We start from the raw sequence: 27,525 nt of genomic DNA, 5'->3' as shown, positions 1-27,525 counted from the left end.
TCACTCTGGGGTGGTTTAAAGGTATGGTTGAAAATTCGGTTTTCATTTACTCACAGTTGTTCCATACCCATATTACTGTCTTGTGTAGAACACAAAATAAGATATTTTGAGGAAAATTGGGTTCTAAACAACATCAAAATCCAAATATTCTGATTGAAAAAAAAATGGGAAATGACAATTGCAATTCCATTTTGGTACCACTGGCAGGTCAGAAATGACACACTGCACCTTTAAAATGTAAGCTGTTATGTATGGATAATCTATTGCAGTAGTTTTTTTTCTGGCATATGGTGTACAAATAATGTGCCAAATTCTGCCAATTGCTCAATAAATCCAGACGTATATGCCAAAGCAAGACAGCAACACTTCCCTTCCCTCACGTGGCTTTCCTGTAAAGACCTACCCTTCCTTTAAGTCTGAGCATGAGTGTGTGAATCTAAATATCTTAAACTTATACGCTCGCAGTCCAAATAAGGTCTGTGTTTCAGACTTGGCTAAAGTCAGGGACAAAATATGCATTTCAAAACAGTTCTTCCGCCCCTGACAATGGTTATTTGCTGTAAATAAACATCTCTGTCCCATGGTTCCCAGCTCAGCTCCTAAAGCTGCTATTACAGTCAGCATGTGTAACAGGAAGTGGGAGTTGGAACTAGGAGGAACCAGACATCCAGAAATTTTAGGAGCACACTGTTCTCTGTTGCAAGATGGGCACCACCACACTTGCAGGCAGAGCACATCAGGTTTATATAACATCAATAGACAAACTGTAGGCCTACTCTTTCAGTGTGTATAATACATTTTCATACTTTTAGTACTTAACTAAACAGGTACGCAACTCAAAAGTTGAAGACACAAACACTGAATTAATGTGTGCAATTCGGTAAATTTCGGTCCAATGGACAAAGTGCATCAAATCTGCATTCCAGACAGCTGCTGAAGAACAATAGAAAGTGTGTGTGCAGGAAAACAATACCGTGTGTCTCTGGACACGGCATACCACAAACATCCTTTAACTGTACAGCTCACCCTCCCATTCACAAAGAGAAGCCGGGGGACACAACAGCTCTAATCCAAAAATATAGATTAAAAATCTGTCATTACTGAAAAATATCAATAAAATTAGTTGTTTTATTTCAAACAGATTTCTTTACACCAGTAGTTCTCAACCAGAGGGGACCCAATAAGCTTTGATTTAATGATTTAAATTTAGTTATATTAACATAATCCTAATTAACAAAATAAAAAAATAAATGGTAACAATTTAGTTTAAGGTTCAATTCTCACTATTAACTAGTTGTTTATTAGCATGCATATGACTAGGATATTGGCTGTTTAATAGTACTTATAAAGCACATATAAATGCCTTATTCTGCATGACCATATTCTACATCCTTAATCCTACCCAATACATAGATATATAATTACACTATAACAATGACACCTTAAAAATAAAGTGTAACCCAACTACCTTACTAACTATTAATAAGTAATTTATTAAGGCAAAAGTCGTAGTTAATAGTTAGTTAATAGTGAGAATTGGACCCTTATCTAAAGTGTGACCAAATAAATATGTACAAAAAAGAAATTACATTAAATTAACAATATACTTGATTGTATATACTGATTTATTTTTATATATATACCACATGGCTGCTGAATGCTTGACTCTGATTGGTTGACAAACACTCTAAGGTGTGCAATTATTTTACACAATTAATTAAGTAGTTCCAGGTTTGATCAGTTATTTCCTTACAGCCAATGAACCAAAAACCCAAAAGACACTGGCAAAGCAAACAAATATGACTAACAATAGGATAATGACAAAAATGACAAACAATTTCCATGATTTTCCCACTACAGACACACACTTGCCCACAGACAGAAACACGCACACAGAAACTTGTTGTCAGCACTGCCCTGCGATTGACTGATAAAATAGTTTACAACTGAAAATTTACATGACATTTCTCAGTAGCGAGGTGGTAACGTCACTGTTTTTAAAGCAGTTAAATGTACAGCTTCACTATAGAGACGCTGCCATCAAACACTGTTGAGAGCTGCCCTCCCCCTCTCTCTCATTCTTTCTCTCAATAACTGCCTATCAATGGCTCAAGTCTCAGTTACTAGCTGGTATAAGTGTATTGAACTGTGCATTTTTATGCTTCTTAATATACTGTGCAGTTTTCTCTATCGTGGTGCTGCTGACTGAATAGTCATACATTCCTTGGACTTGAAATGGAGGTGGAAATGAGCCCTGCGTGATGCATGTGACCTCTACTGACGTCCAAAGATCCACAGACACAAACACACCATTACAAAAACCTCACACACACAGTCATACTTAAGCCCCTTCCTTTTAGCCATAAACCAGAAATTAAGATTCTCTTTTACACACACACACACACACACACATTCTCGATAATGCAGAAAGGTCAATAGTGTGTTTTTTGCTAAAGGTTAAAGGTGAGTAACAATGACTATGAAAATTCGGTAAAGCCATTTGAACGTCCTCACAATGCAGACACGATTTAAAACATGGCGGCAACGGCACTGATCTTCTTCAATGACACAGCAGTGCCTATGTTAGATTGATTGCCAAGCATGAATAAACATGCATTCTAACCAATCCAACCCATTAGCTTTATACAAAAACAGGCTGCATGCAAAAAGACAACATATATACAGCAAGTCTATCCGCATACAACAATCAAATCTGATTCCTTCAAGAGCCTCCGGCACAGTTCCACTGGTGTGACTAGGGATCAAACCCACAAATAGAAAACACACACACACACACACAGGGAGAGAGAGAGAGAGAGAATAGGATGTGCTGCCTAGAAAACCACAGCAAGAGAGAAACCGCAGGGTAATAACACAAAGACTGCAGCATTTCTGACTTGCAGCCAAATAAACGGATGTAAAAAGAAAAGGATTTTTTCCATCTCTACACTCCTCTCCGCTCCCTCACTCCTGATCCACTGACTCTGTGGCTAGCTTCTGCAGAGCTGGTGTTTGGATGGCTATCCTAAACCTGGAGGTTTAAAAGTTCAGATTTTTCTTTGGCTAAAAGCATGTTTATAGTCTGAGACTGTAATTCTAAATTCTCGTACCTTAAGTGCACTCAAGTAGTTTGTGTTTTGTTGTAAAAAAAACAAAATCTCATGAGAATTCTTGTGTTTTGAGAATCTTGTGAGTGAGGAGTTGGTGTTTGAGTATGAACAAAAATAAACAGCATATTGAATTGGTTTATTTACAACAGATAAGATAAATAGAGAATGTCAAGAGGTTAGATGATTGTCAAGAGGTTTGAGAATGAGGTTAAAGAATGATGAGAGATTATAAAATGAGGTCACAGAAGTTAAAGAGTATTGAAGCAAGAGAATGAGGTTATAAAAGTTAGAAACTGTTTAAAGGCTTTAGAATAAGGGTAATACAGGTTAAAGCATACTTAAGAGGTTCAAGCATGTGTTTATTAGGAATACATCAATAATACAATTCTAGCTGATACCAGTATGGTAGATATTAAAAATCAATTAAATTTAGTCTAAATAAAAAAAAAAAACATAATTATATTGAAAATTATAATGTACAGTATGAATAATGGATATTTAGAGATTTGCTAAAATGTTAGAAAAATTCTGTTAGATAACAGTATTTGTAATCTAAATGTAAAATTTAGAAATGTAAAAATGTAAATCTCTAATACCGGCAGGTAACTGATATCATACCAATATATTGTGAATCCCTAGATGTTATAGGATAATCAGGTTAGAGAATAAGCTTTCAAAAGTTATACCCTGTTGAGAGCCACAATGAAGTTCAAGGGATACCCCACACACAAATGTCTAGATGCCGTCCCAGATATATGACTTTCTTTCTTCAGATGAACACACAAAGATTTTTAGGAAAATATATATATATATATATATATATATATATATATATATATATATATATATATATATATGATGCCTATATAATTAAAGTGGATAGTATCCCAAAAATTTACACTTCAAAAACCACACAAAACAAACATGACGGTTATCCATACAACCCCAGTTGATGAATTAATATCTTTTGAAGTGAAAAAACCACAACTAATATTTAAAATTAAAACTATAAACCATCACTTCCGACCAACTGTCTTACGGCAAACAGAGAGATTAATTTTCTAAAAATAAGGTTTTTGTGATACTTTTTTATTGCATTTTCTTGAACACTTACACAACAATATAGAGAACATGTCTGTAACAACACATAAAAATAAGTTTTTTTAAAATTATAAACTGTTAAGAGGATATAAAATGGAGTTATACAAGTTACAAAATACTGAGAGGCTTCAGATTGATGTTAGAGAATGTGGTAACAGAATATTTAAACTAGAGAATGAGGTTATGAAAGCTTTATGAAAGTTTTTTTTTTTACTGAGACTGTTGGTGAAAAGAATGAAGAGAGGAGATTGTGGCTTTATTGAGTGGGAGGAAGGGAGGACAGTATAAATAAATGAGAGAGGAGAAAGAAGATGAAAGAGGGAGGAGTGTGGGACGTACACTCAGCTGTCTGGTAGCTACTAATGCAGTGAGGCCTCAACACACTGGAATGTGCTGGACTCAGCCGACTGGACGTCCAGTCCAGACTCAACAACAACACACAGCACTTCATTTACCCTGCACACATAAAGCTAGCAATAAAAGGTAAACATTTATCACCAACTGCATGTGAGTGCATCACTAAAATTCTTCAAATGTTTGCAAGTGTGCGCATGTGTTGGTTAGACACCTCAACTGCGCCTCTGCACACAGCCACAGTGAGGCACTATCACATGACACTTTGATTGTTCACATGCCTGGAACGGGAAAATCCCCTGTGGTCAGACTGAACAGACCAACACTGACCTGGATACAGCTCAAACATGTATGTCCTGATAACTAGGAGTAATATTGACATCAGAAGATCTGATTCTAGATCAGGCTACTGTGAGTGAGTCAAACAGGGTGTGTCAGTCAATTTTGTCTGTCATGGGTGACAAAACTCTCCTGTCTGCCAAACTCTGCTGATGTCAGCTTGCATCACACCAGCTAAAATAAACAACTGACACATAATCAGAGGCTACTGGTGGATTTAGCCACTGCGCAGATGCTCTCCCACAGAGAAACACTGCATATCCTGGTCACATCCTCTAGGTGTGATGATGTTTCAGAAGTCAAAATGTCAGGTTTACTGTGTGATCATGTTAGCATAATTTTATGCGCAAAGAAAGTGCATCGTATTTGATTGATAGTATAGTGAAGCTCGCACAGTAATCACTTGCAAACCACACAGTTCAAAGTGGCGAATTTGCATGAAATGACTGGATTTTGTCTACAAATATTCACCAATAAATGGTAAATGTGACCGCATATTAAGTTAGCTTATATGTGTGCATGTCCGAGTGTCTACATCAAAATGGCAATTTCACTATAAAGGTGCAATCGCATTAGTTCTGTTGGTCATCAACACACACAGCGAATTTGCATGACAAACTGAACCCAATGCAAAATCTATACAGGGATTTTTCCCCCTAATGCAAAATTCTTATCGTGTCGATTCCTTTTGAAAAGACTCGATTTCGTCAACAAAATTTTGCTAAAAGGTAAATGTGACCGCATCTTAAGTTAGCATATATACAATGTGTGTCAAAATGGCAGCTTCAATATAAAGGTGCAATAACATTCCGGGAGAAATTTGGTGGGCAAAAAAAATAAAAATAAATTGTGTCTATTGTCAATAGCAAGGTTTGTGCAGGTCTAATGAAGGTACATTTAAAACGTTTTTAAGACCAAGTAAACAATTTTTAAGCAATAAACTGAAGGGAACACAATAAGTCAATATGTTCTGTAAATGTAAATGTCATTCCTTTTTAATACATTCAATACCTCTGCTCTCAACCACTAGAATATGGAAATATCTGATCATCACACTGCAAACAAGTTATGTTCTCCCTTAGTCTTCCAGTTTGTTTTCCAGTGCAAATGTCTAAAGATTCTTAAATTAAGATTAATTTACTGGAGATACAAAATAACATAAAATATGAAGTATTGTTTTCTGTGAAAAGTATTTGTTTTATTAATGATTAAAACAAACAAATATCTGCAAATGGGCTCAGAAAAAAAACTTAATTCAAAGGGAAGTTTTCATAACTCAATGACATTTGTTCTAAAAAACTTAATTTTACATTTGAGTCTCAAGTGAATGCATCTTGGTTTAAATGTGTTTATATAATTGAATTATAAAATGGTGAGGAAAGATATACATGTTTTACAATGTATGCAACATTTAATGTCATCATGACATCACTTTCAATCCTTCTGTTGGTCAACGCAGCAAATTTTCATGACAAATCGAACCCGATGCACAATCTGCATAGAGAATTATTTCGCCCCCACACGAAATTCCTGATCATGTGGATACCAAATGAAATTTCTGAATTTCACCCTTGAAAATTCCCAGAACAACGGTAAACATGTCCAAAACTTAAGTCAGCGAATGTGTATATGTCTGTGTCTCAGTGTCTGCATACCTTCGGACGACGATTTTGAGAATCCTGTAAGAACCTTTGATGAGGATGAGAGCTTCTTGACGGGAGCCGTAGAGAGCAGAGCCATTAATGTTCACCAGTTCATCCCCCACTCTCAACTTCTTACACTGAGCTGCTTTTCCTCCCTCTTCTATCTATAAGCAAGAGACAAAAACAGTTTAAGGTTAAATATAATGTGTAAATATGCGTTGTAGCCTTTGTGTCCACACACCACAGAAGGGAAAAAAATACATTTCTGAGGTCCTCTGGAGAAAAAATGTCATATAACAACACATATTCTCTCTCAAAGAGGACATAGAGGTTAAACACTTAAATCAGAGAAGCCCACACACACTTGACGGAACTTACTGACAGATAAACACGTTTACCCACTGTGGTGAGCAGGACGAGGCCGAGTGCCGTGAGTGGTAATGAGCGACACCCGTGAGACGCACTGGTCTCGCATCTCTCACGGAGGAGCGGAAGCATAAAGGAGGAGCGACGACAGTGAAGATCGAGAGAGGAACAGGCCTGATTTTACGTTGTGTTGTGTTTCTGTGGCCAGCAGTCATCCGTGAGGGGCTGCTGGCTTTACTTTCATTTTGTATTTGTTTATTTTATTATTAAAGTGTTGAATGTTCGCCGGTTCCCGCCTCCTTCTTCCCATAACATCTGAACCCCGTTACACCCACACAGCCTTGTCCACTTCACATGTAACCAACCACTTCCTCTTTTAAAAACATGGGGCAGAGAGGTCGGAAGTCAAATATACATACAATGTTGTACTGTATATGCACAGAGTTCACAGCCATTCATCAAAAATTTGTACAGACACACAATACCAAGTCGTTCCATTAGGGAGCCTCCTACATAAAATAGGACAAAGGGTCAAAGATCAGCTCCAAAAGTCAAGTAAATCCCATACACTAAATATTAGCCCAGTCAAAACACACACAAATCACACTTTCACTCAGTCACGCACATGTAAATCTCAGCTTCTAACATAAACGTTTCAGTTTCAAACTACAGGCCTGTGGGCCATATTTGGCCCCAGAAATAGTTTCATACACGAGTGTTAATAGTTATCTTTAAATCTAGCTCGCAAATCAATAAAACATTTTTTTGCATATTGGTTTTTAGAGCTATCCTGTGTGTAACACAAAAAAAATACATATTATATAATATTAAAAAAAAAACGGTATATAATATAGAACCACATTGAGTATTTCCTTTCTTAAATTCAATAAATTATAAAATGGTTATCAGAAGTGGGCTATTGAGAACTAGCAGGACTATTGAGAACTACTGTATAAACTTGATTGCCATAAAATCTAATTTAGCTGCAACATAAAATAATAGTTTAAAGTCCCTGTAAAGGCAATTTCAAAAAAAAAATTCTAAACACATTATAAATGTTAGAAATGTATTGATTAAACATATTACAAAGACTGTGAACTGTGAAGTACTGAATTGTGGAGTTAGACCGTTAAACAGTTTTTCACCATTGCTATTTTCCGGATTTTCTGGGCGGGGCTAAAACGGGGCTCGATGACGCACTGGAGCCCTTGAGCTCCTGGACACGCCCCTACTTGATGACGCACTAAAGCCGCTGAGGCTGGCCGCTCCTAACAATATTATAGAGCACATTCACATCAGTTTGCCGCTCATTCGCGAGTTACTGTCAGTACTATTATTAGTAACGGCCTACAGATTGCTAGCTAGCTATGCCTTTGTCACGGAAATGCGTAACGTTACTACCTGGATGCGATCACCGGATCAGTACAAAACAGATCGGTGTCCTTAATTACATTTCCGAAAAACGATTACATCAAGAAGAAGTGGATTAATTTTGTGAAGAGCCACTTTGATGGAGAGCTGAGGATCACCGCCAAAACCCACCTCTGTAAGTGATCATTTTACACGGGATAGTTTTATAAACTTTCATCAGAGACAACTGGGATTCACTGATAATCCGCTGTTACTGGTGAATGGGGCCGAACCGACTATCTCCCGCCTCGGCCTTCATCCTCCAGTCGCGCCGACAACTGGTGCCATCATCGCCATCGGAAGTGCGTGCCCACCGTGCGAGCATCTATTCCGGCTGTAGAGTTGAGTGTGGCGACGGCAGCTTTCCCGCGAGTGGGCGTGGCTTCAGCACAGCCAGCGGACACGCCCCCAGCGTTTGAGAGCAGAGAATACTGCTCATTTTTTCAAGATTTTGATAGCTTATTTTATGTACTTGCTGGCTTTTTTTATCATTCAAATTTGGCTGGGTGACTAATAACACATTTTTCTGTGGTGTGACAAACTCAGAACACATACTTAATTTTGACTTTACAGGGACTTTAAACAGTAAATGGTGCTTGCAACGACAAGGTCATGGGTTCAATTCCCAGGGATGTCACTTTAGATAAAAGTGTTTGCCAAATGCATAAATGTAAAAATAAAAATAAAGAAATCATAAGAGAAATCAAGAAATTATAAAAGCCTACTGCATATGACAAAAGATTGTCTTAAATAGGTTTATATTCAGCATGCAACACCACAAAATCTGGCTATTTTTTTCTTGACTTTGTCTTGAGTATGTTTACTTATTCTGCTTCAGAGTAAAAAAAAAACATGCTCGGATACACATGCCACCATTTTGTAACAAGTGAGCCACGCATTTCAACAATGAGACCAAATCTTTCTGAAACATGTTCACACACTATACCATTTTTGTAAGACTCATCCCAATGCCAACTGTCGGTCTGCATTGTAGAGTAAACAGATGCACATGTGTTGTGTGTGAATGTTCGTATGTGGTGAGCATGGCAGGAATATTTGAGCATAGTTTTTGGGGAGATCAAAGACAGATCATGTCCAGAGGGGCATAAAGGGAATATTCATGCAGCCTGAATAAAATGCTCAGTGGGGGACAGCGAATGTCAGGATGTGGGTAGAGTTCATACTTCACAAAATATTCATTAAGATTTTGTCTCATAAGCAGACCCAGATAGAATCTGGAGATGTTTTTGCATTTTCTGTGCTGATCTTCAATCAATCAATCACTTTATTTATAAAGCACAATTAAACAACTTCCATTGACGAATGTGCTGTACAGAGTAAAGAAAAAACATAACAGAATAAAACCAAACAGGACAACTGCATCAACATTCATATTTTGTAAGACAGATCAAATAAAATGTTTTTAACCTAGCTTTAAAAATGGACAGAGTGGGCGCAGTTCTAATTTCAGTAGGCAGATTGTTCCAAAGTCTTGGGGCAGCGATGAAAAAAGATCTCCTCTAGTCTTAAGCCTGGATCTAGGAGCCACTAAGAGACCTAAGTTTGCAGACCTAAGAGCTCTTGCAGGTTGATGGACTGTCAGCAGATCGGAAAGGTAAGACGGTGTTAACCCATTTAAAGACTTAAAAACTAATAGATCTTGGGTGAAAATCTGCAAAATTTCTGTGAAATGAATTAAGGGATAAAATAATTAAACCCAGTAGCTGAAAGCATAATCAAATCAACCAAACATATTTAATAACCGAACATGCATGGGCAACTTTGTAAATGGCGGATGTTATAATTCTGTGGAAATCTGCGGAGTTCAGCAAGTCAGATTTCAGGTGGGCTGTGGGCAAGCTGTTCACTAGTCAACTCATGTGACCTGAAAGAGCAAAGACTTCAAAAGAGACCAGAGATGGTTTTGGGACACAGAAGAGCAGATGAAGACAGAAATATTTCATCCCCAAGACTAAAAGATACAGTTAATGTCAGGCCGTCTAAAAGAGTCTGTTGGGCTAGTTTTTGCAGTGTGTTCTACTCGTCGGCTCTAGTCGGGCTCATGTCGGCGGGAGTCTGCCTGATTCAGCATATTGAATAAGCGTCGGGGCAGTCGGTGAGAGATCACTCTGATTGGGATGTTCATTTTAAAGAGTGAAATATTTTCATAAAAAGAGCCGAATTAAATGAAGAAAGTGAACAGCATGATTGATATTCAAAATGGTAAGCAAGCACTGCTTTGTTTACGGTTTGTGTATCTGCAGTCATAGTTTCGGTTTCCCTTTTTGAATTACGAATATAGACTATTATTGATACAGACAGTTATTTCCTTACACACAGGCGTAGAACACACATAGGAGTTGGCAGTCAAGTGTAGTATTTGCGGTGTGTTCAAGTGCAGTTTTTTGGCCCAGACGCAGCCGACACAAGGCGACAACACATTCGGCTTTCCTTGCCGCTAGTTCTTTAAAGTAGGCTTGGTGTGTCACTGCCTTTAAATAACTTTTGGATACATTACAGGATATTCTCAGGTTGTTCTTCAGATCCTGAGGAGAAAAGACATAACATCACTCAGAGATGCTGACTGAAGGACTGTCTATCAGTGAACGAGGCCTGAAGTCTTTCTAATGTATTTGGCTGGTTTAAGATGCAAAATGGCTGGTTGCATGTAATGGAGACATTATTCAGATGTATGGTCACAATTACAGCCTCGCCGAGGACAGTGCTCTTTCTTGCTCCATTCTTCCTTCCCATCTGCTCCAAACAGACTGTTTCTACGGATACCACAATCAACATCCACAAAGCCCTTCAAGCCTGGACCACAGGGGCTTCATCTCAATTCTGAGAGGTTGCGTGTTTGTTTGTTTGTACATGCAACACAGATGACACAGGTTGAATAACTATTTTTCCACTTGGTTTTCAACTGACTGAATGAGTGTACCATCTCAGACCTGAATATATGGAGCAAATCCAATAAATCTTCTGTGCGAGTCTAAATGAAACCGGTGTACAGTATGTTCTCCAGGTGCATTGGTGCAGGAGAGAAGTGATGTAGCCTGACCTTCCATTAGTTTATTAAACTCAAAACAAACACAGCCTTTTTCCATCTTAAAATCCAATCTGCTGCAAATACTCCACTGGAAAAAGCCCGGTAACCCTCATAGCAGGAATGTTTTATGGCCGGATATGTAACACTATTGCACAAAAAGAACAAATTCACATAGTTGGCAGGCATACACGAGTGCCCCCTTGGCAATAAAACAAACTCACATGCACCTTCTTACCTCATAAGATGCCAAAGTGCTCAGAACTTTCAACAACTCCCTGCGAGGAAGACCGGGAAACCAAAATAAAATGACAGGGAAGAAAATAAAAGAGCATTCACCCGCTGTCCTCCACTAAATCTGTTTAACGGGTACCCGGGGCCATGATGTAATGGCACTTCAACCGTGCGTGTTCGCTCTCAGAACTTGTTGAATTATTTAGAATACCTAGAGTGAAGAACTTTTGTCAAACTGTTGGCGTCAGCTGGTGCACACACCGCATGGACCTCACTGAACCTCCATCCTTCGCTCTCTCTCTCTCTCCCTTCCTGTATGCCCACCCAGTAGTCTCATTCTCCCACTCTTTCTTTCCTTTCCCTTGAGCTCATGTTCTCCTTAGAGGCTTGATAAAAATAACTGCAACCACACCTATGTTCCATCAGACCTGTGTGTGTGTGTGTGTGTGTGTGTGTACGAGTGCTTGTTTGGCTTGGGCATGAGCACTGACTTGCTCCCTGGTGATCATGAAATAAAGTTCACAAAGAGACCTTTATGGAGGGTTGAACAGTCCTACGTGACAAATCCCTTTCTGTCTCCCCATTCCTTTAATCTCCCTCAGGAGCGACCACTCCTTACATGCCATGCGAAGAATAAGATTTTCCGTACCCATTCTTCAATTGAGACCTGTTGGAAAATATGGTTGAGGAGGTGAATGTTAGGGGGAACTTTCTGCCTGAGACTTTTTTGTTTATAAAAACACCCAACATGAGTAGTGAGGGCAGAGGCTACAGCAAACAAACAGCACCACTGTGATTCTTTTCCAATCACTCCTTTTCCAAGATAAAATACGGTCTGCGTTTTAGCTAGAGGAGGCGAGAAACGCCTTAAATTACAAGAGAAGGACTCGAAAATTATAAGTCCCAGGATGGGAATAGTTTTAATACAATAAAGGCTTTGAAAGGCAATTCCTAGTTATGCTGTCAGTGTACCGAAAAATGCATTTCCACTCCCAGGCTCAGAGACCGCAGGAGGGAGGGGTGTCTATTAGTGTCAGACAGTGATGAAGCAAGTTAGTCTTCACCTCTCCCACTAGAATATGTTTGCTAAATTCAGCACAAAGTGCATGTAGGCTGTCCCAGAACTACACTCTGCATACAATCTAGTATTAAATAGGTTAACATTAAAAAAAGGCCAAGATCATATGATGTCTCTAGTCCTGAGTGAGGGCAAAATTTGCCAAAACTCTGTTCAACATAGGTATTTGTCAAGGCACTGACAATTAGTTGCTAAGGTGAGTAGTTAGTTTTAGTGTATAGCTATACACTTTCTTGGGTTGGTTAGGGGTGGTTACTTACTGGCCCAAGTCAAAATTTCACCCACACATTTTTCCATTTGGCCATCCACCAGGCATATTTAATAGCATGTCCAAAAACACGCAAACATTGGCGGCTCCAGGAATTTTTTTTTGGGGGGGGGGGGGGGGTTGCTAAGGGGGGCTAAATAGTTCAAAGGGGGTGCTAAGAAAAAAAATACCCTGCATTTATTACATTGCACTCATTTAATTTTCCATTTTACCTTAAATTATACATTTACATTGTAAAGTGTGCAGTTATTAAGCATGGTATCAATTTTGCTGAACATCTTTATTATTACATTATCAGCCCTTTGAATCAATAACGGTTTATTGAAACGACTTACAGTCCCATAGACATGTAGGCGTCTATGTATTTATTACGTCTATGGACAGTTCCACCTACATAATGAGTAAGCTAAATGAAGGAATGCACTTTTAACTTGACATGGTGCAAGAAACTGAAAAGCAGATGAGGCGCGAAAGACACCTGTTTAACGCATTAGCCTGTATGTTAAGATCGAAAACAACATTTGCTCTTTTTCATCACCACTTGGCTAGGGCGAACTAAGTGCATGAATTTATATTAAAATCAATATTATTTGACGTTTCTAACATGAGTGAATCTTCAAAGAGATAAGGGTAGCTACTCACCAATAGTAACTTTTTTATTTTTAATGAAAGTGACACTTCAGAACTTCAAAAACAGGAAAAATTATTAGGAAATCCTTGGGGGGGGGGACTGTGCCGGTGCTAAGAACATTTCTGGTGGGGCTGTAGCCCCGGCCTAACACTGCCACTGCAAGTAAAACAAGTCCAATGTAACAAAAGTAGCAACAAATAATATCTTCTATATTGTGACGTACATCCAAGTGAAATGGATTATCAAAAAAAAAAAAAAAAGGATGGGAACTTGATTCTATCCATTATTTTTTTAGTGGATGGAGGCACATCTGAATGGAAGCTTGTAGTGGATTGTAAGAGAAGGGCAAGCAGACTAAATGATTGGAGAAGTCCTACATTCAGATCCAGAATAATAAATGAAATAGGAATATATATATATATATATATATATATATATATATATATTCCTATCTCATTAATATATTAATGAGATAGCCAGCAGTGGGCTTCTGTATGATAGTGGGAATATATATATATATATACACTACCGTTCAAAAGTTTGGGGTCGGTACGATTTTAAATACTTTTAAAAGAATTCTCTTCTGCTAACCATGGCTGCGCTTATTTTATTAAAAATACAACAAAAATGTATTCAGTTATAGTATTAATCAGTTATAGTATTAAATATTATTCCAGTGTAAATCAGCTGTTTTCTGTGTGAATATATAGTAAAGTGTAATTTATTCCTGTGATCAAAGCTGAATTTTCAGCATCACCAGTGTCAGTGTCTTCAGTGTCAAATGATCCTTCACAAATCAGTATAATATGAGGATTTCATTTGATGCTCAAGAAACATTTATTATTATTATTATCAATGTTGAAACAGTTGTTGGTCTGTCAGTTGTACAGTTTTTTTTTAGTTTTTTTTTAGGATTCTTTGATAATTAGGAAGTTCAAAAGAACAGCATTTGTTTGAAATAGAATCTTTTGTAACATTATAAATGTCTTTACTGTCCTTGATAAATAAAAGTATTGATTTCTTTCCTCCAAAAAATAAAAATAAAATTCTCACTGACCCCAAACTTTTGAACGGTAGTGTATATATATATATATATATATATATTAGTGCTGTCAAATGATTAATCGTGATTAATCACATCCAAAATAAAAGTTTTTTTTACATAATATATGTGGGTGCATTGTGTATAATTATTTTATATATATAAATACACACACATGCTTGTATATATTTAAGAAATATTTTCATGTATATACTGTATATAGATTTATATATAATTTATATTATATATAAATGATATTTTTTTCTTAAATATACATGCATGTGTGTGTATTTATAAATATACAAAATAATTATACACAGTGCACCCACATATTATGTAAAAAAAACTTTTATTTTGGATGTGACTAATCGTGATTAATCATTTGACAGCCCTAATATATATATATATATATATATATATATATATATATATATATAATTATATATATATATAATTATATATATATATATATATAATTCCCACTATCATACAGAAGCCCACTGCTGGCTATCTCATTAATATATTAACTTGCATAATGCATGCAAAAATCCAACATACAAAAAAAATTCTCATACGAAGACTCATTATTTTTTGGTTAAATTGTTAAACCATGCAAAAGGTTTACCTGTATCAACACATCAGGGATCAGATCAGTTCTCGAATTCATCACGTTAATCAAAGTACGCGCATGAAAACCAATCTGCAGCAAGTAGAGGGTCTATATGGACCTCGTACCTCTGCAGCAGTGAAGAATGGGCTCCCTGTCTCCCAGTCCCAGCATCAGCCCTGGCGGCATGAGGTCACCCCCTCTATCGCTCTATAAATAACAGGGCGTCGCTCTTTGCCAGTCTGGCACTCTGCCCGTCATTATGCCACAGCTGGACAGAAGAAAGGTCCGCCTGAGCTGCCTAGAAACCAGAAGAGTCTTACCAAGCATTGCCTATCCCACAACAGGCAAAGAAGCATGGGTAACACAGGGAACACAGTTGCCCGTTTTATAGAAAACACTTGGACGCTGGCGGCAAAGTGAAATGCAGACAGAGAGAGTGAATGTGTGATAGATAAAAGAGTGCAGAACGGACATATCAAGCTGTATTTTATGACATGATGTTCCATAAAAGTGGAATAAGTATTTCATTTTGACTGACACTAATCTGGGAGGGTTAAGTCTTTGAATAAACGTATTTTTAAATGGAACTTGTCATAACATTTTTCACAAGACCTACAATATATGTTTGGACACATTTTTCAGCCGTAATTCACAACTTTTTCCAGCGGGACCTTTCGCAGAGGAGGGTTGTCCAAGAACACTACTCTAAAACAAGTGCTGATTTATCAATGCCTGTAATGGTTTCCCCAGTCAGAAAACCACGAACAGAGATCAGCCAGAGGTTCGCAGAACAGAAACAGCCCCAGAGTATAAGGGTGACCTGTGTCTATATGATTTATTACTATATATCCTGAGCCAAAACATCACATACATACTCCTTCAACAGCTGATTTGAAACAATGTCTCTGATCCCTCTGGGAAAGGATGCACTGCATACGCACACTTGAAATGTGGCCATGGAAAAATGGAAAGAAAGGTGTGGGATAATGAGGAAGTGTGTGAGACGAAGACATCCAAGGCAGATCTAGGAAGTGTGGTAAACCTGGGTTTTGGCTCTCTTTCGCTCTGCAGTTATCCTGACGGAAAAAACAACAGACATCACAGCAGCTGGAGCGAAGAAAAAGTTGAAAATAAGTCACATGTATGTGGGAATGCATATGCACCAAAAGAAAAAAAAAATGAGTACAGCCTTTGAGGAGGACAGAGAAAGGACTATATTCCAACTAAAGTTTTACTTATAAGCTACATTTTAAATGTCTAGACTGAGCCAAATAGAAAATTATGTGTACGCAAGAATTAGTCAATGCAATTTCCAATAAAATCAAAACTGGAATAAACACTTTTCCTGAGCTATTATAGCATGGAATGAAATTTAAGACCTCAGGCAAACTAAAACCATGCCATGTATTTATCATTAGGCCTAATTCCTTGCCTGAAACATAATAATGTTCCAAACTGGCTCACTTCATAGCAATTTGTTCCCCTGGAAGTGTTTATACATATTCAATGTAAAAATTAATACCAAATGCCAAAAGCTAGGGGGAATGCAATTCAGAACATCCATTCAAAAAAACAAAAACATGCCCTGACGCACACACAGTATACACACACAGTCAGCTATCCCAGGCTTTGCTTTCATTCCACAGCAATCAAAAGCAGAGTCAGTGGGCCACTCTGGAAACCCCATAGTGCCCAGAACCCGCCATTGGCCTCCACAAGACAAGGCCTAACAGCTGCCATTCCCACCCAAATCCTCTTCAAGAAACTTCCCCATCTCATTCCAGGAAACTGAAACTCTTTTGCCTTGGTGTGATTCCTTATGTCCTCACACATTTTCACAGATTCTGTAAGGGGCGTGTAAACTTTTGAGCAGCACTATCTCTATTTATCTATATATCTATATATCTATATATCTATATATCTATATATCTATCTATATATCTATCTATATATCTATCTATATATATATCTATATATATATCTATATATATATATATATATATCTATATATATATATATATATATATATCTATATATATATATATATATATCTATATATATATATATCTATATATATATATATATATATCTATATATATATATATATATATATATATATATATATATATATATATCTATATATATCTATATATATCTATATATATATATATATCTATATATATATATATATATATCTATATATATCTATATATATCTATATATATCTATATATATCTATATATATCTATATATATATCTATATATATATCTATATATATATATATATATATATATATATATATATATATGCCAAGGGAACTTTCTAGGTCATTTTGCTGAACGTCAGCTTTGATTAGCGCAATATCTTCTCATTTGAGCTACACAACAGGCATTGATGAGCAGTTGCATTCAAAGCTCTGTAACTCTGTGGTCAGTGAATGCATTCAAGCACCCAAGCTTGCGCCGCAGTCTTCTGCTGCTCATAAAAGAGAGAAGAATGAGTTTGCGAGCCCTGAGTACCCCCCTCCTCTGCAGCACTGCCTTTGTCTACTGTTGGACAAGGATTTGAGCCTCCACTCAACAACACAACCCGACTGACTGACTGGCTGACTGACATATGTATTATCCCTACTGAAGTTTCCTTTATTTATCCCTCCACACACACAAACTCAGTTTATCTGGAGCTAAGAAAACACCTCAGCACTACAGCAAAGCAGAAACAAAGCTCCCCTACTAAGAACAAAGGGCTTATCAGAACGTTTTCCTTCAGTATCTGAGGTCGTCGGTGCAGGCTGGGACACATCTGTCCTTGAGCTGGCCTGATCTCATAAATGGGGAGGAGATGGGGGTGAAGGATCCGGACCACAGGAAGGGAGATTTCGCTCCAAGCAAGAGTTAAGACCTTGGAATACAGGCGAACCTGGAAAAGTGACATACTTGGATGGATTCAAGGTCAGAGCGGTTGAGAATATTGTTGCTGGCTTTTAGCTCCTTCATTTATGAGGATAGACAGAAGAGTGGGGGTAGAAGGAGAAAGAGAGAGAGGCTGAAAGAGAAAAGGTGGGTGAGACAGCGTGAGTGAGAGGGTGACAAAGGCTTCATTCAAGGCTCAGGCTGGGGGAAAATGAGAGAACGCTACCTCAGTGTGCTGAACTATGGCTGCGGCCCGACTGAGTCTAAAGTTCCATTGTGCTCTGGGACTTTTAAAGGTGTGACACAGAGCCATGGGTCACCACTGCAACTGAATCAACAGCCAGTGACCTATATTCACAGGAGAGGCTTTTTGGTGAACAAATTACATACCTAAGAAATGTAGTGGCCAACAAATAACAATTAATAAGAGGTGCAAATAAATAAAAGTAGAGAGAAATACACCAAGAATCATTTACTCCAGCACACACAAGATTTACAGAGCATGTTTTGTTTCAAGGAGACTCGTGAGGAAGAAATTACTTTCTGTGGGGAATTATATTCCTCAATTTGTTTGCCTTCACAGTCTTAACCGCCAAATGCTGTTTGCACTTCCTTCTCAAACCATTAAAACAGCACAACAACACCTAATTCGAACATCAATGCAAAGATCAGCTCATTAACCTAGCTGCACGATTACGATTGAAACGGTTATAGTTTAAAAATGTCCTAGCTAAACAAATTACACACCAAACATGTAAATACCTACAATTAGTGTTTCCAAGAAACGATTTAAAAGGATAGGTCACCCAAAAATGGAAAAGTCTGAAAAATCCTTTAGTTACCCTAATTTTGTTCCAAATGCTTTCCACTCGAGTTTCATTCGAGTTTACATGCATTCAAATATGGCATGTTACAAACAGTTATGAGAGAACAATAAGCAATGCTGCTTGACATCACTGACATCAAACCTGGCACAGCGTGTCTGGAAACATCATATTTGAATGAACATGAAGGCAAATATTATATTGTAAGTTTTTAATGGTGTTTTTAAAAATATATAATTTTACATATTACACCTCACCCCCCATTCACATTAATTGTACGTAAAACAGTGTTGTTATTGTTAACTTTAGGGATTTTTGCGATACCGATTTCTTGTCATCATGATCGACCGATACCAATCCCGATCATTCAAGCTTATAAGTTATATGTAAGTATATGTTGGCTGTCACTTTTATCCCCTTACACCCTGAAGGCGTTTTTAATGATTTCATGTGATTTCAAGTGGCATAATTAAAAAGTAATGGCTAACTTTAAGTAACTCTATAAAAAAAACAAGGTACCATCAAGTACATGGTCTCATTTGGTAGAAAACCCTTACATTTTTTAAGAAAATCTATTTTGATCATGTTTGGGAGTACTTATGTTACAACACTGCAGAGAAACCCCCAGAAAAAGTGAATCAAGACAAACTGCTCTAAATAAAAATGTGTGATTTACTTTGATGTTTTGCGAAGTTACAAAGTAGAACATGGCACAAAAGCCTAATCTGTATAATGTTTACATGCGCAACGGCGGCACGGCAACTTTTTACGGGTTTACCTCATCAAATTGCAATCGTTTCGGCAGAACGGCCAAATTTAGTGACTCCCAATTCTCCCAGCCAATACCGATCTGCGGCCTATCGATTGGTGCATCCCTAGCTAAAACTATTTAAAAAAAATCTTTTTTGGTAACTGAAATAAGTTGAAGGACTAAAATGATTAAAACTAAATAAATAAAAACAGAAAAACCTAAAACTAAGAAAAATGACAATATAAATAATGCTAAAATAACACTGCAATGATAAAATTATTTTCATTTTTAGTTAAACTACACCTTTAAAACTGTCATAGTTTTCATAAAATGTCCTACAAATCGTTACTATAAGAAGTGTTTCCAAAAAGTCTTACTATAAAACTTACTATAATCACATTGGCTGAGTAACTGAACACAGGCACATGAGCACATATCAAAACCGAATAAGACCACATTAATTGGCATTCATATACTGGAAACCCAACACTCACCCAAAGTCAGTATTAATGCACCACTAATCACATGACACCCAGATCAACAACCTGCCTTTATTGTTCAGTTACTTGATCACATTCTTAAATCAGTACAGCTTATTCGACTCACTTAAAAATCCATTCTTAAGACGATCAGGACAATATATCACCACTGGTGGACATTTCCACAAACATCCCAAAGTGATCAATCATGCTTTAGACGTGCACTGGGAAAACCTCCACCTTTTGATGCACGTCCAGAAACAGCAGTGTGTGTGCTCTCATAACAAGGTCTCTCTCCTCGAGAGGTGAGAAGCCATGTTTGAAGTGCAGCCAAGAAAAAGCCTCCTGACGGGCAGATATTGTCTTTGTTTTAACAAAGTTCAACGAGAGGCAAATTAAAGGAACATCAAACCACTTCCCAGTACACTTGGCAAAAAAATACTTTGGTGAGTTGGGTTGTTATTGGAACAATGGAAGTGTGCATGTGCGCAAACATTGGAGGTATGATCCGTAATCCGAATATGCACAAATCTGTTAGTCTGACATGCTCAAAGTCACCCCGTTGCTCTGAGATTGCTCTATTATAGCCTTAATTGCACATTTTGAGCGTATAGCAGACCTCGTTTCCGAAAAAGACAATGGTGGATGTCAGAGAGTCAGCAACCTTTGGACCAAAGATAACTTGGATTGATCCATCACTGTCATAGCAGACAGGAGAGGGTGCATGGTGAGGAGGGGCATGATGGCTCAATTTAGGAACTGTCATTCCTCAGTTTCCTGCCGTTTATGAATAGGGCCATAGTGAGTCTTTTGAGGTTGTAATGTGTGTGAAGTGACCTTGTCCCCTCAGCTAACCTCCTCCCCACACACACACACACACACACAAATCCCCCTCCCCCAGACTCACCTCCCTGGGAGCAAAGAGGACTTTGGAGTGGTTTTGACGGCTGGTTGAGCCCAAATGTTGGATACGAGGTTGGCCAACAAGCTTTTGGTGGAGCGTTTGATGTGGTCAGGTCTCCTGCAGAACACAGATGAACTTTGAAAACTGACTCCCTGATTATCATTTACCATGTGTCTTCACATTAAATCTTGAAAGGACCACAAACCACTTAAACGGTAAGTTTTTAATTATACTAAATTAGGAAAGACATAATCATCTCCATACTCGTGATATCAATTTACATAAATTCCCATAATCGATCATTGTTTAAATTAATGATCAATTAATCGTTAACCAACCTCTTAAATCCAAAGCGGGGGATTCTACAACCAACACAAAATACATGTAATTTTAAAGCTAAGAAGCTTGGCTTTACAGTGAATATAGGGATTATGACCATCACTTACCAAGTGCTTTTAAATTTGCTCTATTTTCATAGCATGAAAAAATAACCACTTTACCTGAAATTGTGATCTGTAAAATCATTATACATAACAGATAGACTTGTCATATATTGTTGAAAAGGTCTCAACTAGCCGAATAACAACAAGAAGCATATTTGTTTGTTAGAGACCAAACTATATCAAGTATATGTATTAAAAAAGTGCCACAAACATACATGTAAACAGTATACATGTGATGCCAGAATGGATTGCAAAGAATGGATTTTTTTTAGAGATGCACTGATATAATATTTTAAATAATTAAAACAAAAAATAATAATCATCTTCCTATTATGTGTATTTAAAAAAAATCGATTTTCATATTGAGATTTTCTAAAGATTACATTGCACAGTGTTATAAAATTATTTGTTTTGTTAGTTTAGACTATCTTTAAGTGAGTGAGCATTAGATGATGGATAATATTTACAACAACAAACAAAAAAAAAAACTAAAATGCTCAAATATGGCAACCTGTATGTATACATCAAACGTCCGATAACCAATATAAAGTGCATCCCTATAAAAAAATGTTTTATTACATTCTACACATGAGTACTACTACACTCATACTTTTGAGAATATTACAACCTCAATTTAGGCAGATTTACATTTAAAGCATATTTAATTATTTCTACTCGACCAAAATCAAAAAAAGCTAAGAATATTGCATTTATTATACAATTCCAATATTATCATATCATGATGCAGAAATCGTTAGACAAAGGCTTGTTGCAGTGTGCAGTTATAATTTTCATTATGCAGATATCATTATAACATAATTTCTCCAGGTCCATACTTCACAAACCATTCACTAAGAGAACAAACACACAGTGAACACACATGCCTCACTGATTAGAAGTCCTGTCACTCCCAGCTCGGTTAAGAAAGAGACCATGTGGAAACACTGGTGAGTGTTTGTGGTGGAGGGGCTCAGGCAATAAGACCCCAATATCTCTCCCACCATCAAAGCCTCGCTGCCCAAGGCAAAGGCAACGGGAGCCAAGCACACATTCCTGTCACATATCAGATCCTTCCCACACCCATAACCAGCTGCGGACTTCACCACAATCAACACATCGTTCCAAACAAACAGCCTTCTATCAAATAATTGAAGAAACAATATATTTACTCCATTAAATCCAATTGCAATAACAGTGGGAAAAGGAAGCATTACCTCTCAGGATTAATTACCTCTTTTCTGATTAACAGAAATGGGGAAGTAATCCTACTTTAAACAAAGAGATCACTTTAAACAGAGGGATGATAAAAATGGAAGTAGAAGTGGAAAAAAATGTCTCCAGCCGCAACAGTCAAGTTCTGGAAGTAAAATCCCATTCATTTTCATAATAGAGCAAATGATTATTAGCAATAAATTCATAAACGTTTCTAGATAGACCTACCATAAAATGTACTTTTTTTAATATTACACTACTCACAATTTTATTTTATACTCGTCTAAATATAATTGTAAAATATAACTTGACTATAACTTAATTAGTTTTTTTTTATTTCATTTATTTTGATTACATCATTAGCTGTGTTTCAAGGGATGAGTTCATTCCTCATACAATTATTTAAAATAAAAGAACACAGAGCCTTTTTGCTTTTTTCCTGTTATTTTTTGGCTTTGAATCAAAGTTTGTAATGTTGTGTTTCATCTCTAAGCTGTTTGGTCCGGTGCATGGGTTAAAATATGCCTATGGAGAGAATAAATATACTTATAAAATAAGATAGAATACTTGTTAATAAAACACTAGAACATGGTGGTAAGTGTTCTGCTCTACTGCAAGTTCAAACTCCCAGCAAACTTAAAACATAAACATTTTGACCCAGTAAAACATTTCCATCTCTCGGTCCAAAATTTTCTTTCTTTCACCTCAAAACTCCAGCGCCTGAGAAGAAGTTCCACTGACCGATTAGGAGTGGGAAGAGAGGGATGATTGGAGTGCCATGTGGTCTACATAAACTTCACAGCAGAAAAAGAGAAATGCACGGAAATGCGCAATGTTTCCATCTCTACTTTAATAGGAGAACAAAAAAGACAGGGAATGTGAGGGAGGGCTGATTAACAAAGTGGTGAGGGGGGAAAAGCAGCAACATTGAGGTTTTTATACATAAATCAGCCTGCCCCTCATGTTCATTCAATGCCAACTTCAATGCAAAAGCCTTTGAGGATTTTGGGGGGTTTGCACAGGCACAAATGTGGAAAATAATCAAGCATTCTTTGTAAACAAATGGTTTACATGCATTTTTCACCACAATTTTGAAAATCACAAGTCTGGCAATGTTTTGTCACGCAAACAAGTTGCTTTGAAACCCTAAAGATCTTCAGCTCAAAGTGTTAAAATTGGGATGCATCATGCAAGACCAAGTTTGTTACCATTACATTCTTTTTAATTTTCAACTTTCAGACTTATATGTAGCCTAGAGATGACGATTATATCCAGCCACTGTTTGTTGTTGATAAATCTTGATACCGTTGTATCTTCTTGCTGCTGGCTGAGGTCACGATGACCCATCATGGGATTTTAATTTGAGCACATGTTGAACACCTGGGGGGTGTATTGGGTCTCGCCTTGGGCGCCAGGTCCTTATGTTTGCTCTTTGAGATAAATGTCTACTGAGACCACTGGGGGGGGGTTCGAAATAATGCCCCCAGGGCCCAAAGATGGTAGATAGGATCAGAGGGCAAGAGATTCCATGAGAAAAAAAGACATGCAAACATGCAGGTTGTGCTTTGCCTCCAAATCAGATGGAAAAACCATCAGTGTGAGTGGCAGCGACTGGAGCCATGTGCCCCAGAAGACTCCAACACTGACAAAGCCTCTGTATATCATCTTTATGATGACATCCAAATAAAGTCCTCACAATCGAGTGATGCAGATAGACACAGACGCGTGTACAGAATCAGATGCAGGGACTGTGTGTCGAACAAAGCATGTGTTTCAGGTTAAGTAGTTAACAAGTCCAGCCAGTGAATATGAGGTTTTGAGAATTGGCCATGATCCAACCCCCAGTAAACCAAGACTTGACACTTACCGAGAACTAACCAGCCTGCTAAAAAAACCTCAAAAGAAATGACTCGATATTACAAGAAAACAACACTGACACCTAAGAAACATATCGGTAATGCATGAATATGTCTTTTAAAGGTAGGCTAGGCAGTTTTTTTCATGTATAAACACTTTTTTGTTATACTGGTTAAAACTCTCTTCACATCCTGATAGCAATCAATGGCAGAAGTGGTCTAAATATTAAAACATGTACATCTTCTGTGGAAGTCTCAGGACCAAAAAATGTTTGATGGCAGGTACAATATCCTACTTGCCAGTGAACAGATGTATTTCCATACCTCCGCACACCCTGCTCGCACAGAGATCACATGTCATTAGCACGTTCCATAAAGCTATGCAGAGTTGTAGACAGACGGTCACCGCGAACAAATAGCAGCCGCCTTTTACCGTTCCCCCTGAACCAAAACAACAAGCTTATGCTGCGTTCACGCCATGTCATAACCGTAATTATGAGATGGCATTTAGAATTTATGCGTTTCTATCTCAACACTATCAACGCTGATATTAAACTGCAGCAGTCAGGTGGTACAGGCAAAAGTTTCTGTAAGCTGTTTACGTTCATTATTATTGTAATGTTACGTGCTTTGAGACATGGGGTAATTTAACGGCATCTCTCGTCTCGTGACTCTTTGCCGACTCTGCTCTGGCTGTGCGCGTTCATGTATTTTGAAGGAGGCGTTGCTTTGAAGACGCTCTGTAGGGGAGGGTGGGATCTCATGCTTTCAAAGCTAACTTGCTATTGCTAGCCTCTCTGAAATTGCCTACCCTACCTTTAACAACTCACTTTCAGAATGGCAGAGGCAAACACTGAATCAATCAAATTTTAGAATCATTAAGACAATGTTCATATTGAATGCATTTTGATCCTGCTGGCGATTCATTGAGAAACGATCAAATGACATGTAAATGTCAAAAGCCTGTGAGCGATAAAAGAGACAATACTGCGTCCCAAGTGTTAAAGCACTTTAAATTAAACACAGCACAGCTAAGAAAAGACATTTTACCAACTACACAGCCAAACCGACTCAACGCACATTACAAGTTGTCGAGATGTTTTGAGCACCAGAATAAACAACTGTAAACTCATTCTAAGACATGCTGAAAACTAAGGCACAAATCAAACTCATTTCTTCCCTCTGTCAGACAAAAAAATACCAGCCTCCCCCTCATGACCCCCACCCCCTCCTCCCCGCTGACTCAGGGGGCAGAGTCTGGGAATGTGATCTCTGGGGGTCTTGTCCCCCCCCCAAAACATCTTCATTTAAGAAAAATAAATCAACACTTTTTCGGTCAAATGCCGTTGGAGAGGAAATGGGGGTGGAAGGAGAAGGAATAAAACATGATTCCCTTACCTCCCTGTGAGGAAAAAAAACAGTACTAGTTGGACGAAATATAGTCATAGTTGGTTAAATTAAAAAGTGTTAACTTAACTGATTATTTTAATATTTTTGGATAAAGTCGCTTTTTTTCAATTATCACACGTGACAACACATATGAAGAGTGTATTTTAGCTCATTTTTTATTATTACTGATCATTTTGTTTAAAAAAATTAATTGAACATGATTGGTTTCCTATAATCTGCCTCAGGCAAAAATATACACAACTTTTGAAAGCAGATGTAATTTCTACAGAGAAAGACGGACAATGTAATACAATTTAATGCAAAATAGAATGTGCACAAAATATATAAACATTTATGCTTATTTCACAAAATGTTCACACAAAATTCCTTGTAAAATATTCAAAAACACAAATCCTTTGATATTGCTGTCAGTAGATTTAGGATCTGATGCTGAATGAATTGACCACTTCAACCAAGCCGATAAGCCATCTTTTTGGCAGATTAATCGGTTTTTGCCAATTTGTTGGTCTATTCAAACTTATGATAGTTAATGGATAATGAATAATATGCAGAAGAGCCCAGGTCACTTCACCTATGTTCAGTGATCCAATAGATTGTATAAATTTGGCTCTAATGCAAACATTGATTATTCATTCCTTTCTTTGGGTTTTCATGGATCTTGAAAGTCAATGATTCACAGATCTCATGAGATCATGATCTGTCATTTATGAAAATAACAGTTTAAACACGAGCATTAAGGATGCTCTTGGTCTTATGTTTATATCATTCATGTCCATTTCCTTGCCACTAAGTTTTTACAAAGTTCCCAAACATCCATCAATGCACCGTTACATTTCATTCAAGCATAAACAGTGAGTTTAAACTTTCAGCACAAAGGAACCAAGTGTTTGAATATAATCGATGAGACACACACAAGCATATAGTATGAGTTTCTAACTCTTTGTAAACTCTTACTTTAGTAATGATGAGTGGCTCGCCGTGCTCCAGCCCTCCTTTCAGAGTGAATCCCCACGGAGCGCCTCCGTTCAGTTGCACATGGATGTGCTGGAAAGACACCAGCTGCTCTACGGTCTCCATCATGACTTCTGTGCTTTCAGCTCCGTCCGATCGCCATGCAATCACGATGCAACCTCATCACGACAACCGGGGACTCCACGCATGAGGGGACAGGCGGTGGGTTGGCCAGAGATGGGCTTTCCATGGACTCTCAGCGGAGGAAGTGCTTGAGACTGATGAGTAGATTTGAGTGACAGATGGAACAGCCAATTAGGACAGAGCTTCGCTCTAACTGACCAATGAAATTATACCAAGGGCAGGAACTTTATCGACCGCTGTATTGTCCATTGTGCGACGGTCTGGGAAAGTTGGCCGTTATCAACTCTTGAGTCATAACTTTCAAACTACAACATCGATCATTTTTACATGGAAACTGCGCTGGACAGGAACATTCAAATTGGTCAAACTGAAATGTTACCCAGTCGTGAGATTTTTACAGCTCAAA

General features: G+C 37.6%; 1 protein-coding gene across 1 annotated transcript in view; it reads right to left on the bottom strand.

Moving 5' to 3' along the window:
• The window catches only part of shroom4 (shroom family member 4), a 55,419-nt gene extending 28,182 nt beyond the window's left edge, over positions 1–27,237 (bottom strand). Inside the window, exons 1-2 of the mRNA XM_056268524.1 lie at positions 26,979–27,237; positions 6,560–6,711 (exon numbers count right to left, since the gene is read on the bottom strand). Coding sequence (XP_056124499.1) covers positions 6,560–6,711; positions 26,979–27,104 — 278 coding nt within the window. The 5' untranslated portion in view covers positions 27,105–27,237. The remainder of the gene's footprint in view (positions 1–6,559; positions 6,712–26,978) is intronic.
• Between the last annotated feature and the right edge of the window lie 288 nt (positions 27,238–27,525).

The sequence above is a fragment of the Rhinichthys klamathensis genome, unplaced genomic scaffold, assembly GCF_029890125.1.
Source record: "Rhinichthys klamathensis goyatoka isolate OS25496 unplaced genomic scaffold, OSU_Roscu_1.1 h1tg000275l_1, whole genome shotgun sequence".
Classification (NCBI taxonomy): Eukaryota; Metazoa; Chordata; class Actinopteri; order Cypriniformes; family Leuciscidae; genus Rhinichthys; species Rhinichthys klamathensis.
The sequence above is the reverse complement of the archived record's forward strand: the minus strand, read 5'-3'. Positions and strand labels throughout refer to the sequence as shown.